General features: G+C 38.8%; 1 protein-coding gene across 3 annotated transcripts in view; it reads right to left on the reverse strand.

Annotated features, from left to right (window-relative positions):
• Nucleotides 1-21,335, reverse strand: part of l1cama (L1 cell adhesion molecule, paralog a) — a 192,130-nt gene that overhangs the window by 78,536 nt on the left and 92,259 nt on the right. For 2 of the 3 annotated variants that reach the window (XM_028813402.2, XM_028813398.2), the window contains exon 3: nt 438-452. The exons of the other annotated variant lie outside the window; for it this stretch is intronic. In XM_028813402.2, coding sequence (XP_028669235.1) covers nt 438-452 — 15 coding nt within the window. The remainder of the gene's footprint in view (nt 1-437; nt 453-21,335) is intronic. 3 annotated transcript variants of the gene reach the window in all.

Consider the following 21,335-nt stretch of genomic DNA (forward strand, 5'->3'; position numbering starts at 1 on the left):
TTTCTTTATACCAGCCATGCATGGAAATTTCTGTATTAATATAGTGAGTTTCAGAATCATAGAAATTACCTGAAAAATATCACAAATACAAATACTATGTAATATGATCAAAAATGAATTTACAAATTGTTAAAAACGTATTTCAGATTTCACACATAGGTATTAATTGATTTTAAGAAGGTCACAGGTTTAAAAAATTATCAGAAATAACTGTTAAAAGCCAATTAAACATGAAACTGTCATTACAAAATAAACTGGGAGTTGTTTTAAAAAAAAAAAAGCAAAAGTGGCTGCTGAACAAGCTCATTGTACTTAGGTGTCTCGTGTAAACCAAATTTCAATGGTGCCACATCAAGTGACTATGTCTGAACGACTTGAGAATACTCCACACAGTGACACGAATATTGTAATTGAACCACAGCAAAAGTTATACTTACAACCATCCATTTTATCTGCAGATCCAGAGAAGCATAGAAAGAAGAGAGAAAATTTGCATTATTAGGATTGTCAGTCATCTGTTTTTTTTTTACCCGATTATTGAATTCATAGTCATGGAAACCCAAAACCCGTTTCTGCAGCAACAGGTATAAGGAAGGAATTGTAGCTAAGTGACAGGCCATGTTATGGAACACACACAATTACAGCATCAAACACACTAATGCCAGGGAAATATTGAAAAACAATCAACCTACCATATCGACATATCATCATGCCTTTGGATTGAGGAACAAAACTTTTGTGAATGTGGGAAGCAAGCAACTGTCACAAGTAAAGCCACCCTGACTGAAATCCAGTAAAGGTTGAAGCACTGTGAGATGGTCCAGTATTTTATTATCATTAAGACAGTATTATCCATTACTAGTTTAACTGACAGAAAGCGCAGATCTCACAAACCAAAAGAAGAAACAGATGAGTAAAAGACATTTGTATTGACTTAGCAAGAAACATGCTTGTGCTCAGAAAGATGCAGTTAGTTGGTGATTTGTAGATGGGATTTGTATAGGGATGTGGAGTCTAAGCTTAGCTCTGTGATGTTTATGTTGTGAAGATTCTTGTATTATTATTATAAACTTTGTGATGTTTCAATGCCACCATTTTGCATGACTTAGATAGTGGGTGCCATCGTTTTATGTGTTTTTGCATGGTTGAACCATATTTTTTATGGTTGCGGTGTCCATTGTTGGTCACAAAGTGGATTATGTCATAACTGCCTGAATTTCTAGATAATCTATAAAACTTCTTGTTTCTTAGTTAATTTCAATATAAATTTCACTATCAGTTTAAGAACTCTTAACTTTTAGCATATTTATTTTGATCATTGGTTTCTTATTTCTGTATTAGGATTTGGTGATCAGTATAATTTATCTTTCTCATTTTTTTCACCACATTCTGTCTCTCTCATCTCTCAATCCTTGCTGAACCTTTTTCCTTACCGTCACATTTTTTATGTTGTCGGAACGAGCCCCACTCATTCTCTTTTTCTTCAGGTTCCACAATTTTCAAGTCATTTCTTTTCCTCTTATTGCAAATTACCCTTTGAGGTGCTCTTTACCTTTGTCTCTCTCTCGGTCTGGTTTGTAACTCAAAGCTCATGCAGCCAGGCTGAGAAAGAGTGAGATACTGCAGAGGTAAGTTGCATCCAAAGCTAAGCAACCAAATCCTTCTTTAGCTGAACTGGTGGCTCAAAATTGCAGCATCCTATGCTTGTGTCTCACCTCTGTCATGTCAAGGAGAACAACTAAAGACAGGGTGGGAACGTCACCCTGAGTGATTCCTTACCCAAACAAGACTCCTGACCCATCACAAAGTGGGTCCTTTTTTAACATGTCATAATTTTTACTGACTCTTACTATGACAAGTTATATGGTGGAGATCAAGCCCTGAAGTTAAAAAGAGAAAAAGCATTCATGATCTGAGAGGAATAAGCAAACTGTTCATTTTAACTGTGACCAGAGGGAAAAATGAACATAAGTGTAGAATCCTAACAATAGCTAGATTTTAGATTTTGACAGGAAAGTTTACACATGTTTAGGTGAATATCTGTGCCACATTTCATCTGAACTGGCTATGGGACAGTCAGTGCAAAGGAGACTAAGATTGTGGTATGAAAGACAGCTGACTGAGCTCAATAAAGAACACATTTCAAGCATGAAATATATTTTCAAATATGCCATACTAGCCAACTCGCGGCGTAGTATACGCTGCATAATTATTTATTGATGGGTGAACACTTCCTGAACGACACAGTTGTCCAAATGGGGTGGGTTTGAGGATACGACTGTGAGTGAATGAAAAGATGGAACTCCAGAGAGAGCAACATACAATTGTCTGGGACTGAAAACTGGGTTTGGCAGATATAGGCATATCGTTTTGAAAGTTTGGCCCAGTGCCTTATTAATTGTTATTGCAAAGGCCAATCTAACAGGAAATTGTCTGCATGTAAAAGTAAAAGGCAAATTTGAATCTGATGGGGTCAGAGATATCTGGGGAATAAGGACAGTTTGTGAGGTAGGAGCTGCGATAGTTTTACACTCCAGTACATTGCGGTGAACGCCGGTAACAGCTGATGAAAGTTACTTTGTCGGTAGGGATAAGTTTCAGTACGTTTTCATTACAGTGTAGCGAGTCTTCGTTAGTGACGCTTAATATAACTTGCGTAACTTATTCCACAGTTGAGAAGTCGATGTTGCCATATAGTTGTTGAACGGGATCAGAAATAAAAGGAAAACAATGTGAAGGTAATGGACTTGGGAGGAGTGTTAGAGTTGGTGGGCGGGGCTCTGTCATGCGTGCCATGGTCGGCTGCTTAGTGAATTGTTGGTGGGCGGGGCTCTGTGAGTTGGCGGGCGGGGCTCTGTCTTGCGTGCGTCTTGCTTGCATCTTGCTTGCCATGGACTTAGTGAATTATATATATAGATGCACACTCACTTTGCTTTTTTTCTCCCCATGGCCCTGAGCTAGATTTTACTGGTTGTATGATAGCTGGTTAGACTTTGGTCATTTCCAATACCAGGCCGTGTTCAGACTATATTCATGAATGAGGAATTCCCTAGAAATGTGGAATATTTTCAAAGCAAACACAAGCTGAGGAGCTATGTTAAATGGGATCAGTGCTAAGCCTATCACAGTACCACTGCTTTTTATGTCATTTTAAAGTCTTTAGTTGTCTGCAATTCTCCCAGCTCTACATGTCTAATAGAGATTTCAGTCAAACATCTTAACCTAGCACAGTGTGGTGCCCCCTCTTAAAAAGCCAGTCACAAAAAGAAGCCACCCTAATGTGACGCCATAGAAGACTGCTGGTGCCAGCCTCTCTGTCAAGGAGGGATCTGGTCTAGCTGCTCCATTGTGCCTCTCCTGTGTGTGTTTTGCTGCTTCTATCTCTTTGAAAATGGGACATGACAAGCTGCAAAAATACAAAGCTAGAGATTCTTCCATTAAAATTAAATTGATCAAGCTTTCATCATGTCTCCAAGTCTGTCTGCCTGACTGTCTGTGGCGAGCCTAGTGTCAGCTGAAGGTCCTGTCCACGTCACTGCACTCTATGCCCCATTAATTAGTTAGGCGCAGTGCTGAATGCAATTGTTGCAATTGGTCTGATGAATAGCAGAGGCACGTGGGATTCTGCAGTGTCAGGAATGAGATTGGAGTGTGATATATAGATAGGTCCACTCGTTAGAGATTACTGTAGCCCATGGGCCTGGGCAAGAGCTTGCATTGCTTTTGTTAAACCCCAGAATGGTTTTCAGATGAAACACCTCCTTTAATGTGTATGTGTTTGAGAGAGTGAGTGTGGAGGTGTCCCCATGGGGCTATAAAGTAGCCAAACACAACACACTGAGCATGCATCCCCACTGTGATCCCTAGGGTCAGATTGCCTTGCACTTGACAGTAATAACCAAGTGACATAAATGAGAAAGGGGGGTGAGTCATAGTATGATTGAGCTGGAGACAGACAGGGAGACCAAAAGCAATTGATTATTGACAAGAATGCTTACACGAATAAATTGTCTCATACTCCGCAAGGGTTTGATGATTGTGTCCAAAGAAAAGTCATGGATTTGTACATTTGCCACAGCAACCTCACATAAATTATGAATTAAATGTGGCCTTTAAAGCTACAGACCTTCAAGCTTAAAAAATTGCGCAAAAATGACTGACAATGGGAAATGATAAACAGTGAAAGAAAGAGACTGAGTAAAAAAATTAAAAGAGAAGCTGGGAAGTATAAGGATATAGAATACAGGAAAATATTACCATTCCTATACAAATCTGTTCTTTACTTATTGTTAGCAGAATGAAAAAAAAAAACTTGAATAATGATGGATAGATAGATAGACAGACAGACAGACATTGGAGCTACTCAAGCAGTTGACAAATTATCTCCGATTACACAGAAAAGTTTTGCAGGGGTGAATTTGAAAATCAGGACGGCATTCTTAACTCGATACCGGAGAGAAGCCACAGGTGAGACAGATGATGTGGACCTTGAGCCATTGCCTCCTTTTTCCCCCCGTGCGTGAAGTCTTTTTAATATAAAACAAAACTGGCAACATTATCAAATCAATCACTTCATATCTTAGATTTTGGGAACTTACCTATGTCTAACATATGACTTCCAGCATAAATGTCCAGTACTAAACATAAATATGTCTGACTAAATGCTTTAGGGGCATCTGATGCTGAATCTGACCACCCAATTCACTGCACAGCCTCTCCAGTTTCACTTGACTACCATAACTTCTGTTGTCTGCTGCTCTAGTTTTGAAGATGTGCATAATATTTACTTAAAAGAAGGTTCTGCTGCTTGCTTGGGGCACATTTCTTTCCAAAATCCATGACGAACGACATTGACACTGAGCATTCTGAATCTCGCAATTAAACAGGTTTTGCCTGACAGTGTGAAAACAAAATGAGACACATACAAGGAAAAGCATGGCCACTAATTTCACACTTTTGAGGATTTCACAATAACAAATATACAGCTCTGCCCAATAGTGTAGTGTTTGTGCACATCAGAGCCATAAGCTTGCTTCAACAGTTGCTGGCCTATAAAAAATTGCACAATATAAAGACCCCAGGTGCTGCATAACCTACATTACAGCACAAATCAATTTTACATATGACAGCAAGTCTAACCTTTAACCTGTACCCTTCAACAGATGGGGCCTGGTTTAAACATTGTCCTTTAACCTGTGCCCCAATTTGTGCTTTTAAATGGAGAATCAGGCTCTTTCATCAGACTGCACATGACATAGAGGCTATTCCTGCTAATATATACAACTGATAAAAACATGAAAAATTCGAAACAGTTTCTATCTTAAGGAAGTAAATAATCAACATGCACCTTAGACTTTGTGCATTATAGTCCAAATACCAGGGATAACAAAGCCTACATGCTCGTGTCCAAGAAACATTCAATGCTATTGTTTTTCAATAATTAAACAGTAATAGTAATTTATTTTTCAACATTCTATGTGTAATGTTTGGCATTTGTGACAAATCAAATGTTTAGTTCTATTGCATTCAGAACCCATATTGACTAATGTTTTGGTACAGATAGAACAGCTATAATATGTACGGTTAATAATATTTACAGCACTATGATCCCCCTCAGGCAATGGGCCCAGTTTCAAACTACCCTTCTCAACCACATCACCATAAGGATATCCTTCATTGCAGTGTTTCTCAATCTTTCTGTGTGACAAGTCACTTTCTCCCCATGAGGGGGTTGTTTCCCCCAAGGAGAATCGAGTACAGTCATCAGGTTTTCTTCCTTGGTGCATTTTGCCCGATTGTCAGAGCCTTGGATTCCCCTTGCTGAATGGCGAAGTATTGTCAGTGCATGGGGGGTGGCTGAGCACAATCATCAGAGCAGCAATCCGCCGTGTCCCGCTCGCAACCAGCCAGGACTTACTAAGAGGCCCACTACAACCCACTACCATTATATACAATAGCAACTCACAACCCTCTGGTGGCAGTGGTTGAGAAACACTACTTTATTGGACCCTCTTAATCCTGGTAGACAGTGCAAAAAAAAAAAAAAAAAAAATTCAACAAAGGATTAATTCATTCACCCCAATAATTAACACTCTAGAAAAATGAACTCACAGAAGCATATTTATATCACACTTATGAAACCATGCTACATATGTACACACCAAATAAGAAAATGACATACAGATTACCAACACACTGCCCCAAACTGACCTGACACCTAGAGCTGAAAATTGAGAGACAGCAGGTATGCAGAACAACAGCACATGAAATATAATAAACCCCACACCACACTTGCTAAACATACTGTGCACCACAGAGAAATTACATAGCAGAAGCGATCACCACAGGGCAAGAGTAGGCCCAAAAGATGCCTGTTTTTCTACTGTAGGCATAATATGTATTTCTCACTGTAGCTCATTAATGTGCAGTTTTGCACACTAACTATCTGGAACAATTAAGAACTAATCTCATCAGGATAATTAAATGTTCCAGTTATTAAGACACTCCTTCTGCTTTGCTCTCATTCAAAATCAGCTCAGGCTGCCTGCGTGCATATAATGACGACAGCAGCATATTTTGCCAAAAGTCAGTAGTCTGAAAATGAAGTAGGAATGCGGTGGGTCTACGTCCCTGGCTGTTTTACAACAGTTCTGTTCCACTGATTTTTGCTTCTTTTGTTTCTACATAAAACATGACAAGGTGCTCTGTGAAGGTTGGAAGCACTTATTTTTACAACCCAACTGTTAGTTATCAAAGTCTACTGAAAATGAGCATCGACTGTAAAGACCTATTAACATTCTGAGACATGCATTGCTCTTGAGATTCATTAGCATCACGAATGGAGAAATTCATATTAGAAAAAAAATGCATGATCGATTGTGTGAAAAAGGTGGAGATAATATAAACATAATTCAATATATAAAGTAAATGTTTAAACTGGTGGAAAAGATAAAGATTCACTCTACCAGCTAAATATTATCCCTTACATTATGGAGACAGTAGTAAATTACAGACAGCATATCTCTCTCTCTATTATTAATTCCACTTAATCCAACAGGAAGTCAAGGCGACTGGAGCCTCTCCCAGCCACACTGCTACAAGACAGGCACTACGCACGCTCACACATTGGGAGTAATTTAGGTCTGACAATTAACTTACCACACACATCCTTGGGATGTTAGAGGAAAACACACAGATAAGGGTAACTGTGCAGACAGCACACAGACAGTGTCTGGACCACCATTTGAGCACAGAATAATGGAGCTGTGAGATAGCAAAGCACCATTGTGCTGACCTACACACAATTTCAAGTATTGCCAGATACTGCAATTATAACACCACAATATCCAATTTGCACATTAACACTTCATACCACATCTACTGCAAAAGCCAGAAATAAGGAATCTAATAACCTGATGTAACACAAGTACAAAGTAGGGTGAAAATATTAGTCTTGGAGAGAGGACAATATCTTGTGCATCTACTAATTATGTTTACATCACTTATGAATTATCAAATCAAATGCTTAAATTATCATATATATTATTTAATTTTCATGAATTAACACATACAGTACTCATGACATAAAGAATCCTAAAAACTTAGGATATTTTAAAGTTAAAATTTAGCTGTTGACACCATTCATGACAAAATTCTACTACTAACACAGTCGTAACAGTTTAGTAAGACTGTCAGGTAATGAATGTTCTTAATTCATTTTTATGTATTTGCATCTGCACTTGGCGTGGTATGCTTTGCAAGAACAAAATGGCTTCTTCTGTTGTATTTCTGAAGTGGCAATGATAGTTTGGCCATCTGACTCTGTGAAGAGGATTATTTGTGTTCTATTTTGTGTATTATATTTACCCCTCTTTTTTTTAACATCCATTGCATACCCAACCTTCCCAGAAGGGGGTCTCGCTCTCTATAATTGCTTTTTTTCAAGATTTCTTCCATTTTTTTCCCCGTACAACATTTATTTTATTTTTTGCAAGCTTTTTCTTGTCTTCTTAAGGAGTCAAGGTGATAGGGGCTGTCAAAAAACAGTGCCTGTTAAATCTCATGGCTGCATTCCTTTTGTGATTGTGGGCTACACAAGAAATAAATTGTTGTTCTCAAATAATTTTCGATATAAGCAGAAACATGATGACAAAACCTCTCATTTCTATTTGCAATTAGACATGATGTCCATCTTGGTATGGTGCTGGGACCGTTTTTTTTTTTTGGGAGGGTAGCCATTTGGAGATATAATTCAGATAAATGATGCTCCTTCAATGGCGATGTTAATTAACTGTTTGGTGTTGTGAAGTGAGGTGAAGCAAAAGAACAAAAGATGAGTATGAATTCTGTAAATAGAAAAATAGTTCTGACAACCATTAGTGTGAATGCCATGAACTTGAATTTGGATGAATGAATTTATAATTTAGGTGTTGTCTTCAAAATGAATTTAAACCTTATCTACCACCTAATATCTGCAAATGAAAAATATTTAAAAATTAATGCAGTTGTTAAATATGCAGGATCTTGAAAAACTAGTTAGTTCACTTGTATCAAGCAGAATTGACTATTGTAATGCTTTATTGTTGATCTTGAAATTGATTGATTACTACTTTACAGTTAATTCAAAACAGTGTCAGGAATGTGAGGTTGATTAATGTGTTGTGTGTGCTTTTGCTTCAATGTGTTATTAATTTTTATTTCTTATTGTTGATTTTTTTTCATTCAAAGAGTGATGGTTACCATGCATGTGGCATGCACCTGCACAGTTCATGGCACAATTGTAGCTTAAAAGAAGGCGAGGTGCTCTGTGAAGTATCTAAAGTTTAACTCAGACAAATTAAACACCTTAGACAGAGACTAAGAGCTCAAAATTAAGATGTGATGTAAGGAAAAGATCTGCTGGCTTGACTTGTGTTTGGTTTTCCGGTTTTTATTCAAGTTTAGCCCTCATAATTTGACAAATGACTATTATTACATGCCAGTTCTGATACGTGTTCTCAACTACACTCCCACTGAATCCTAAAAGAAAGGGCATATAAATCTTTGCCACTTACTACAGTACGTTTGTTCATTTTCTGGAGCCTCCTGTTTTTTCTTCTGAACATGCTGAACAGCAGCAAGGGCCGTAACTTAAAGTAGGAAGAACTCCATTTCTTAAATCACTGCACTGGTTTTCAGTGACATGTAAATCTAATTTTAAAAAATCCATTGAGCACATAAAGTCATAAATTGCTTAATTCCTTTACTTTTCTGACAGAACTTAGTAGTGCCTGTGATTTTTGTGATCTACAGATTTGCATTACATTTTCAAAGGAGAAATTAAACTGTGATAGGAAGCAGAGCCTGTAGTTAGCCGAGTTCCAAGATATGAAATTACCTACCTCTCAATATTAGTATTCATATTGTCACAGGAGGCTGGGGGGACAGACCCAGCCGTGATGCCTGGAAGGACCAGGAGGAGGCATATGCATCCTCCGGGCCACGAGGGGGCAACCGCCCTGGATCTGGAGAGGACCACGGGAGAGGTGCAAGGAGGCTCAAGCCCATTGGGGCCCGTGGCCACCGCAAGGGGGCGCCCCGAGCCTCATGGAGCCCGGGAAATATTCACTTCCGCCACACCCGGGAAAATGGAGGAAGATTCTTCCAGGGACGCCCAGAGTGATTCCAGGTGCAAGAGCAACACTTCCGCCACACCAGGAAGTGCTGCCAGAAGAGCATCATCAAGCACCTGCAGCACGTCCGGATGAACATAAAAGGGGCCGCCTTCCTACGGTGTGGGAGCTAGAGTCGGGGGTGGGAGCAGAACGAAGCTCCCGTGGAGAGAGGAAAAGACGGCCCACGGACACAGAGAAAGGCCCGTATTAGTGGTGGTTGGTGCTGGAAATACTGTATGCTGTGTGGAACTGTGTTAATAAAATGTGTGCTTTTTATAAAGATGTGGTCTCAGTCTTGTGGTGTCCGGGCATATCTCACAATATTAAATAATATTCCTATTATTATTATTAAATAATATTCATATTATTCTCAATTTATATTAGCAAAATATATAGAAAATATTATTAGAAAGGCTGTCAAGGCATTTGTGATTACTTTTTAAATAACTAGGGGGCTCCGCCCCCTGCTCACTTTGCTCGCCAACCCCTGTGTTTGGTTTGCCGGATATACAATACAATTTATTTTTTGTATAGCCCAAAATCACACAAGAAGTGCCACAATGGGCTTTAACAGGCCCTGTCCCTTGACAGCCCCCCAGCCTTGACCCCTCTAAGAAGACCAGAAAAAAACTCCCAAAAAAAAAACCCTTGTAGGGAAAAAATGGAAGAAACCTAGGGAAAAGCAGTTCAAAGAGAGACCCCTTTACAGGTAGGTTGGGCGTGCAGTGGGTGTCAAAAAGAAGGGGGTCAATATAATACAGTACAATACATAGAACAGAATAAATCCTCAATACTGTATAAAAATAAAAATTCTAGAAGTACGAAGTAGAATTTCACATTAGATGATATCACATAATATGATTTGGATTTGTTTTAAGTCCTGGAGACTTCATTCATCAAGCTGCCTCCCCCATTTTGCCATTCCACATCTGAAATAGCGCTAATCCGATGAAAGGACCCCTCATTCCCACGTCCCCATTCATCAGGGATGACTTTACCTTAGGCAGGCAATCTACAATTTAAAGAGATTGTTTTTTTCTTGTGAATTGTTACATATGCATTATTTTCACTTTTGCTTTAAAAACTTTTGTAAAAACAATACTTGTTTCTTTATTTCCTGCCCCGCGCGAGGTTACATCTCTTTCTTCCTAGACGTATAATACTGCTCGTGTTGTGAAGGGTGTTGCGGCTGAACGTACGCTAAGGATATGCCTTTGGATCATTTGCTGTCTTTTTGCTGCTTGCTAGCGGCCTCTTCTGCCTGTTGCATGTTGTTGTTTTAAGAGGTCGGAGGACATGATGCTTGCCTGCCAAAAGCAATCCAACAACTGCTAGCTTAGAGGTCAGTTGACTTGTTTTAAATGATGGCTCACTGCCTGGTCTCACATGACGTTGTAAAAGCAATACCTATCTTTTATTACTGGCCTGGTTGAATTCTTTCTTGCAGGATGTATAACGCTGCTCGCGTTCAGTTGGGGTAGCTGCTGTCAAGCTGCCCTTCGATATTTTTAAAGCCTGTACAGCTGCTGTCCTTTTTGCTACGGCCCTGGGACAATCTCTTGGCACCAAGTCTCATGTTTACGGTCCCCGCGAGACGCACCGTGGCAAGTCTCCTTGGTCTCGTAGGTCTTTAAAATGTCTTTCGAGATTATCACGTATCGTAGCCTTGCATTTGCTTTCCATTCCAGGATTTTCTTTTATATAGAGAGAGATAGTAGCAATTACAGTAGCAATTACCTCAATTGGCTTTTACCATGTACTGCATTTACGTTCTCTTTTTTATCTCGCTTACAGTGACATTAGAGTCATTATCATATCGTTATCCATTCTGATCTTGGAACATTGGCCATTACAACACCTTGGTTTGTTTTTTCTTTTCTTCGCTCTTCAGATATTTGATTTGCTGGTGTGCTTGGGATCAATGTCCTGTTGTATGATCCAATCTCATCCCATCTTAAGCATTTGGACAGAAGGCCTCACATTTGTCTCAAGAATATTTTAGTATGATGCAGAATTTGGGGTTGATGACAGCAAGTTTCCAAAGTCCATTGGCTGTAAAACAAGTGCAAAGCATTACCCCTCCACCATATACCATTAAATACTTGAGTGTCTTCAGTCTAAAGAATGAGCATTTCACTGCATATTGCATTGTTTGTATATCTTGTATGTGACAAATAAAATTTGATTTGTATATTATTCCATATTTTTTTTTTTAGTTTGTTCAGATGCAATTTGTCAAACCTAAGCTGTCCTGCAATATTCTTCTTTGTAGAAAAGGGGCTACAACCCTTCCATGAAAGCCATACATATTCAGTCTTTCTCTACTCATGCTGTCATGAACACGAACAATTAATATGGTCACCAAAGTCTCAAGGTGACACAACGTAGTTCTTCGGTTTTTCTAAGCATTAAATGGTCTGACCTTGGGGTGAATCTTCAGGGATGTCCACTCCTGGGTAGATTGACAACTACAGCATCTGAAAAGCTATCTATTTTGAAACAATTCATCCCACTGCAGGATGGTAAATTTCATATAGTTGGGAAATGGCCTTATAGCCCTTTCAAGTGTAATGAGCAGCAACAATTGCTTTTCTGAGCTCATGGCGGATGTCCTCTCTTCTTAACCTGATGTGAAGAGAACCCTGAGTGCTCCAGAATACCTACAGTAGCTGCTTTTACAGAGGTAGCTGCTCTTCCTGATAATTAACTAATCTTGTTCATTTGACTAATAACACAATACTCTGTTCATTATTGTGGAAGTTTGAAGGGTGTACTTTTTTCCAGATGGTTCCTTAAAATTTGCTTACCTTTTGGAAAAAAATTAACAATATATTAAAATCTATGTTATTTTATTTGAAATGTGAGGTTAGATTTCTCACTTACATGTCATAGAAGTTAGCAATGACAGCACAACTGTGATTTGGATCCTGATTGAATAAAATCACAGAATTGAAGGAGGGTGTACTCTCTTTTCAATATCTGTGTTTTTTTTAAGATGAATATGATTTTTAAATTGCTGGTGTCTCTCAAGCTCCAAACTTTGAAAATGTGTTCAGGTGTCAAGCCTTGAGGGTCAGGGTACTGTGAGGCCTGAGTCGTTTGTTTCCTGGACAAAGTTTTTTGCCTTGCATCTCCAGCTGCAAGGTGGCAAAGGGTTGCTTACTAATAATCCTCTTTCAATTGAGTGGCTTAATATTTAGGCTACCCCTTCTGTTTGAATATCACCCAATCAGTGACTACTGTCTAGAGCAGTGGTCCCGGGGGACCTCCTGTGGTTACAGGTTTTTGCCCCAACAAGCTTCACAATCAGTGAGTCATTTTATTTCTAAATGATCTCATGGCTGGTTTTTGTTTTCTCATCTTATTCTGCATTTAGAAAGCAGTTGTTTATGAGATTTTTGCCATAATTTCTATCATTTTCCTATAAACTCACCTTTTTCTGTCAAGCATGTTCATTTTCAATGTATCTTAAACCTGATAATTAATGATGAGTGGAGTAGACACCTTAGCAAATAGTAATGAATGTTGAAAAGGTGCAAATCCGCCATTGCCAGACCCTTTAGCATGCTCACTAGGAAATAATGGCTTAAATAACCAGAACACGTGGATAAGTGGAATAAAAATCAAAATTATGATGATGAAAATATTAAAAAGCCACACAAAAAATACCAAATTATCCTCATGTAACACATTTAAATGCTTGTTACATTCCAATAAAATGTAGCATTTCTGGTCTCATGCCTTTGATCATTCTGTGTTACTTGCCCTGGTGTCTCCTTCATGCTGTCATTATTAGATAGATAGATAGATAGATAGATAGATAGATAGATAGATAGATAGATAGATAGATAGATAGATAGATAGATAGATAGATAGATAGATAGATAGATAGATAGATAGATAGATACTTTATTAATCCCAATGGGAAATTCACATTCTTCAGCAGCAGCATACTGATACAATAAATAATATTAAATTAAAGAATGATAATAATACAGGTGAAAAAAAAAAAAAAAAAAAAAAACAGACAATAACTATGTATAATGTTAAATATTAACGTTTACCCCCCCTGGTGGAATTAAAGAGTCGCATAGTTTGGGGGAGGAACGATCTCCTCAATCTGTCTGTGGAGCAGGACAGTGACAGCAGTCTGTCGCTGAAGCTGCTCTTCTGTCTGGAGATGACATTATTTAGTGGATGCAGTGGATTCTCCATAATTGATAGGAGCCTGCTGAGCGCCCTTCGCTCTGCCACAGATGTTAAACTGTCCAGCTCCATGCCAACAATAGAGCCTGCCTTCCTCACCAGTTTGTCCAGGCGTGAGGCGTCTTTCCTCTTAATGCTGCCTCCCCAGCACACCACTGCGTAGAAGAGGGCACTCGCCACAACTGTTTGATAGAACATCTGCAGCATCTTATTGCAGATGTTGAAGGAAGCCAGCCTTCTAAGGAAGTATAACCGGCTTTGTCCTTTCTTGCACAGCGCATCAGTATTGGCAGTCCAGTCTAATTTATCATCCAGCTGCACTCCCAGATATTTATAGGTCTGCACCATCTGCACACAGTCACCTTTGATGATCACTGGGTCTATGAGGGGTCTGGGCCTCCTAAAATCCACCACCAGCTCCTTGGTTTTGCTGGTGTTCAGGTGTAGGTGGTTTGAGTCGGACCATTTAACAAAGTCATTGATTAGGTCCCTATACTCCTCCTCCAGCCCATTCCTGATACAGCCCACGATAGCAGTGTCATCAGCGAACTTTTGCACATGGCAGGACTCCGAGTTGTATTGGAAGTCCGATGTATATAGGCTGAACAGGACCGGAGAAAGTACAGTCCCTTGTGGCGCTCCTGTGTTGCTGACCACAATGTCAGACGTGCAGTTCCCAAGACGCACATACTGAGGTCTGTCTTTAAGATAGTCCACGATCCATGCCACTAGGTATGAATCTAATCCCATCTCTGTCAGCTTGTCCCTAAGGAGCAGAGGTTGGATTGTGTTGAAGGCGCTAGAGAAGTCTAGAAACATAATTCTTACAGCACCACTGCCTCTGTCCAAGTGAGAGAGGGATCGGTGTAGCATATAGATGATGGCATCTTCCGCTCCCACCTTCTCCTGATATGCAAACTGCAGAGGGTCAAGGGCGTGTTGAACCTGTGGCCTAAGGTGGTGAAGCAGCAGCCTCTCCATGGTCTTCATCACATGTGATGTCAGAGCAACAGGCCGAAAGTCATTCAGCTCACTAGGACATGATACCTTTGGGACTGGGGTGATACAAGATGTTTTCCAAAGCCTCGGGACTCTCCCCTGTTCCAGGCTCAGGTTGAAGATGCGCTGTAGAGGACCCCCCAGCTCCGATGCACAGACCTTCAGCAGTCGTGGCGATACTCCATCTGGACCCGCTGCTTTGCTGGCACGAAGTCTCCTCAGCTCTCTGCTCACTTGCGCTGTTGTTATTATGGGTGAGGATGTGTGGAGGGTGCAGTACTCCGAGGTGAGAGTGAGAGTGGGTTAGGGTGGTCAAACCTGTTAAAAAAGTTGTTCATTTGGTTTGCTCTCTTCACATCTCTCTCAATGGTGGTACCCCGCTTCGAGCTGCAGCCAGTGATGATCTTCATCCCATCCCACACTTCCTTCATGCTGTTATTCTGCAACTTCTGCTCCAGCTTTCTCCTGTACTGCTCCTTCGCCGCCCTGATTATTATGAAACAAGTAAAAAAGGGAACTTTCCAGAAAAAAGGTGAATTAATAGGATAATGGCAAGAGAGTTAGGAAATTAAAATTATGTTAAAAAAAGGATTTTTTCTGAATTTTTTATTAATGCAAATCTGAGACTACTGCTCTATTATAAATGCACAAAGAAAAAAAAAGAAAAAATAAGACAATCTAATTAAACAATGAGATCAGTCAGAAGTCAGATGATTCACCGATTGTTGAACAGGCTGGAATAAAAACTTGTAGCCAAAGGGGTCCCCGAGGACTGGGATTAGAAACCCTTGCTGTAATGTCTATCATTTAGACATTTGCTTATCATCTTTATTTTGTCACTCTTGACTTCACATTTTATTTTTCACACTTATCTTCCCATTCTGTCTTTACTTTTGTTTGCCTTTGCTTACTTCATCTCCCTAGCAAGGCGATTCATAGTTTGCCAAGCATTTCAACATGTCCCAAAATTTAAGTGTATTGGCAACACCTCATTTGTACCTAATATGTTCTTTCAGTCATTGCCCACATTTTGTGACTGAAGGTGTATATCAACTTACGGTGAAGAGCTTGTTTGAAAACTTAATTCCCAGGCTGCAGCTAATTGAATTCCCCTCACCTAGAAAGGACAGCTTTTCCTTTTTCAGGGAACTACCACAAAGTTTTAAATTTGCTGACTGCCATACTGTTTATACTACACATAAATCTCCTCATCTGGAAGTCTTGCTACCAGACCCAATATTATAGTTAATGTTTAGGTCATTTTAGGTCTTGATTAAGTTAATTCATGCATTCTTTATTGAAACAGGTTGGGCTTGTTTTATTAGGTGCTTTTCCAGGCAAAGAATGTGAAGTTTTGTACAAGATAGAATTAATATGCATCCAGCAAGGCGGGGAGTAAATTCAATTTTATGTTTTGGGAATTTTTCTTCAATAAACTACATGCCAGTGACTGCGTGAGTGTAAGATGCAGAGCATTAAAGTGTCCAAATGAACTCTAAGGTCAGCATGTTTATTTATATTTTATTAAATGGACTATATACAAGCATAGGATGCTGTGCATTCTGTTATGTTTCCATTAATTCTGTAGATAGATAGGACAGTTGTGTAAGTATATTAAAAAACACCAGTCAGTCTCTGGAGCAGTAAAATTGAAAAGTGTATACCAGCTCCAACAATTGCAAAAAAAGGAATTTTGCTAACAGTGAATACAGAATGAAGAAGGCAGGACATATTCATAACGAAAGTAAAAAAAAAAACACTGCATTTTATTAATTAAACTACTATCCTCAGAATAGTTTTCCTCTAAACAAACTAAGACAACTGGAACTAAAAAGACTAACAGTATTGTTTCCCTTTAGACACACCTTTAGTCATTATTAAAAATATACATTGAAACATTTCTCCTAAATGCAAGGCCTTCATCTCAGTTACTTCCTGAACAGAAATCTCTCTATCATATAAAAAAGTCTTTCGATGCGACGAGACTTTTTAGGAGATGAGACAAGACTTTTTGGAAAAGATTTATTCAAGTCCCGTGAGAGACTTTTTAGGAGACGAGACTTTTTGGAAAATATTTTTTTCAAGTCCCAAGAGACGAGAATATTGCCAATGAGATTCTTTCAAGTCACGTCCTCCTATCAACCATTTTCAAACAAGACCACAGTACTCTCACCTCTCATTCATGTGAATGCTTTTGTCAGACAGACTTCCTGAGCTCTCAGCTCTTATAAATTTTAATGTTTTCCTCACCTTAAATTCCCAATTGAAGAAGAAGATGTATTATGTTCAAATCTGATTGAAGAATTTCATCACAAAGGGTTAATCAACAGAAAAAATGAGTACACAGGCAATCCTACAACCTAGAAACGAGGAAGTCAAACGAATTTATGCCAAAAATGACGACCGATAACACAGCAAAATGGTTAAATGCATATCAATAGACTATACTGAAACAGTTGGTGGTGATCACGTGGAAGATGAAAACAACAACTTACAAGAATATCTACAACGATTAACACCGTCTGGCCTTCCACCGCACAAATTACTGTAGAAAGAAGGATGTATTCAAGCAAGGTAATGTAGTACATCTTCCACAGATAACATTAGACAACAGAGGAGATCTTGACGTGCCATTCATATTAAGACGTTAACAGTTTCCCGTTAGAATAGCTTTTGCAAAGACAATTAACAAATCTCAGAGCCAAACATTCGAAAAAGTCATTTATTTAATAGCGAGAAAGAAACAAAATTCAATCACAGGCAGTAATAGGTTTCATTGAAGCAAATGTTACACTTCAAATGAAAATTAAAATCTGTTTAAATTGTACATCCACATTCCCATATGCGAGCGGCAGAACCGCAAAGAATCTAGCGTGTAGCGCTGGCCAGGGGGTTGGCAAGCGAAGCAAGCAGGGGGCAAAGCCCCCTAGTATTTTAAAAAAGTAAACAAACCAATAATTCTCCTAATAAGTTTTTGTACTTTGCATTTACTTTTCCACGTGTTCCCATACTCCACATACTGTATGTCTGCCAATAATGAACAAATTCATAAAGCTGACATGGACTACTTGTACAATTTGTTTCTGTTCACTGGTTTTGACAATTCAATTAAAGTCCATGATGCTCCTAACAAGGTCTTGAAAATGTGCATACATTGCTAAATTTCAATCACAGAGATTCCTTAAGCTATCCAAAACTAAATTATGACATTACCTTTCATTCAACTCTTTGGATTCTTTGATTTGTAACAGAGGACTTCAAAGAATATGAAAACAAAAATCATACCTGGATAAGTTGGGTCAAAAAAAAAAAAAAATCTCTTCAGAAAAATCAAAGACTTGGTGTTATGAAAGCGCAGAGCACACTAAATATCCTACTAATTTCATAAGCTAATGCTAATGTACCAGATTAGTCAACCTCCAAATACACTGAACTGATTGAAAAAATAAATAACTAAACACTATAAATAAAAAAGCAGAAACCATGAAAAGGACAAATAAGGTAAAAAGTTACATGTGATCTGGAATCAGACCATGACAAGACTGGATTGAGTGCTGCTCAGCTTCTATTGAATTTTAGTGGATCAGCATGACAAAAACAGACACATTTTAATTTTTCAGCCAAATTTACACATATATCCTAATTATGATTTAAGCAGAACTTTGATTCTGGCCTGATTCTTAAAGAATTAGCAGATTCAACCAGTGCATGAAGAAGTGGGGAGGTACTCAATGGTATGCAGTAAAAGCATTTCTTCCAACTGAGTAGCATAGTACTCTATGGTACTCAGTGCTGGTACCCTATGCACCTCTATGGAACTCTATGGTAATGTATGCTGGTACTCTATGGTACTCTGTGCTGGTACTCTATGGTAATCTGTGCTGGTACTCTATGGTAATCTGTGCTGGTACTCTATGGTAATCTGTGCTGGTACTCTATGGTAATCTGTGCTGGTACTCTATGCACCTCTTACTTAAGAGTACCACCACTTTTTCCCAGTGTACTGCTGCTGCCCCCAATGTTCAGTTGAATGTCGCCATAAACGGAGTACCTTCAGTAATTTGGCTCTTCAATCACTGCATTCTACTGCAAACTAACAATGGAAAGTCTAGTTAAAATCATTTCATTATTGAAAACTATTCTTTATTACTATGGCTGTGTGAGTTCCGTTAGGGCAGAGTTTGGAGGAATGATGCCCATATGTTCCTCTTTGCTCTCCTTAGCTACAGCATCACATTATTGCTTGCAGTGGCATCATGGCTGTGAACACACATGCACTTCAATAGTTGGGTTTTGGTGCTAGCAAACTTAATAAACAGTGAAACAAATAAAATGTTTGTTTATGCTTTTATCAAGAAGAAATATAAGATGCCACTTAACACATTTTAGGAAATATAGGTAATTTGATCTTAAATGGTTTCAGTATACATCACAATTAATTTCAGACAGGATATCTCAGCTTATGAGCCTTCATATGGGTGTGTAAGTTTCTTATTTATATTTCAACATAGAATAACCTTTCACTTTCTTTTAGTTTTTGTTATGCATTGTGAAGGACAGCTGGCTGTTTATATATATTTAATAAATAACGTCTGGTCCTTGATGACACTTTTTTTTTTTAATGCAAAGCCCAATTTGCATGTTCACATAAGTCCAGTCTGACAGCTGAAAATACTGTCAGCTATTGATTTTTCATATTTTTTTCGCCACTGTGAATTTCAGTCACTTTGCCCTTTAAATGCAATGTAGGTCTTGATTGTTTGTAGCATTTACAACAACTTTCAAATAAATATATGGTATGAAGCAGAAAAGAGCATGTAAGGGCAGGTCAACATCAGCATGCATTTGTAAAATGAAACATAGCAGCATGCAGGGCTTTTAGCACAGAACAAAGCCATGTCTTGTTGCTACTATGAAAAAATGTGTTTTTGCTTAAAATAAAATTTCGATAAATCAGGCAAGACCAAACTCTTGACAGGATGCTAGTCCATTACAGCTACGTTCACAGCAGGCCCATTTAGAGCCACCCGTTTAATCTGACACACACATCATTGGGATGTGCACCCAAAGCCAGGGTCTCTTCCAAAATAGCTGGGCACAAGGAGAATTTATAAGGTCATTTCCGATAGAGACCAAGCTGGGATTCAGACCTCAGTTTCCTGAGGTAGTAAGCAGCACTAATGTCTGCTCTGCTGGGTTGTTCCCTCTGAAAACCGATTGATGAATAGAGGATGGATGGATGGATGGATGGATGGATGGATGGATGGATGGATGGATATTGCATAGAACTGGCCTAAATTGAGCCTTTTTGGAAAACAAATTAATGAAACAACTGACTTTAATGATCCTTTCATTTGGCTAAGCTCACTGAAGGGTACAGTAACTTTTTAAAGCTTCAGTATCGTATGTTCGATAACCATATACAGTAATGTCAAACAATTGTAAAAAGCATCAGATCTTGATTTTTTTTCTCTGAAACAGTCCTTTAGAGAGATGCAGTACTACTACAACTCATCAAGAGACCTAACAAAATGAAACATATGCAATAATAAATTAATTCAGACAAGCAGCAAAAATTTTATGAATGCCCTAGAATGTATTTGTGAGGCCACATCTTTATAGCGTGTACTACTTATGTTTCCATACCACAAGAGGACCTGGGGATAAAGGTGCTGGACAAGTCAAGAGAAGTGCTACACAAGGCCTGTATGAATCTTGAAGAAAAGACTGATGGGGTCAGATCTTTTCAACCTGAAATAAAGAAGAAATGGATGCAGTAGAACTACTATATTTAAAAAAAGTATGACTGGAATCAATAAAATTGGTGTGAACAACTCTTTTAAAGCAATTTCTTTAGTAAAGATGGGACTGTAGAGCAAAACGCTGACCAACAGGACATATTACACAAAACTGAGACTATAATGCTTCTCTATGGAGAAGTGCAAATGTATTGAACCGCCTATTAAGCACCTTGTGGCCTCACATCTCCAGTCAATATTCATCATGGAACAGGAATCAATACGCTGTATTGGGCTGAATAGTCTGCACACATTGTCAATGCTGGCCCTTCTATGCATTCCTCTTCGCTGGAATTGCCATCAACAGGATCTCAATGTCTGCACAGGTTTCATTGCCGCATGTTTCAGGTAAGGTGACTTGCCCATCTTCTGTCATTTCTTTCTTATTGCCAGTAGATGTTTGTCCAACTCATCTTCTGGCCTTAGGCTTGTGTCATTAGGAAAATGTTAGTTGTGCTCCTAGAGCACTCCCTGTTCTGACAGAGCTTTTCACCACTAGCTAGTCTGACTGTCTATATTTCTACGTTTAGATGCCTGGTTATTATTTCTTGTGATGTCATCTTCTGCCAGGCCTTAAACTTTTCAATACCACCCTCATTTTACTTTTGCCCCTGATAACTGCATCATGACAGGGGAAACCTCTATCACATTATTAGGCAAAAGAAGGTTAAGAGGTGAC

This window comes from Erpetoichthys calabaricus, chromosome 11, assembly GCF_900747795.2.
Source record: "Erpetoichthys calabaricus chromosome 11, fErpCal1.3, whole genome shotgun sequence".
Taxonomy (NCBI): domain Eukaryota; kingdom Metazoa; phylum Chordata; class Cladistia; order Polypteriformes; family Polypteridae; genus Erpetoichthys; species Erpetoichthys calabaricus.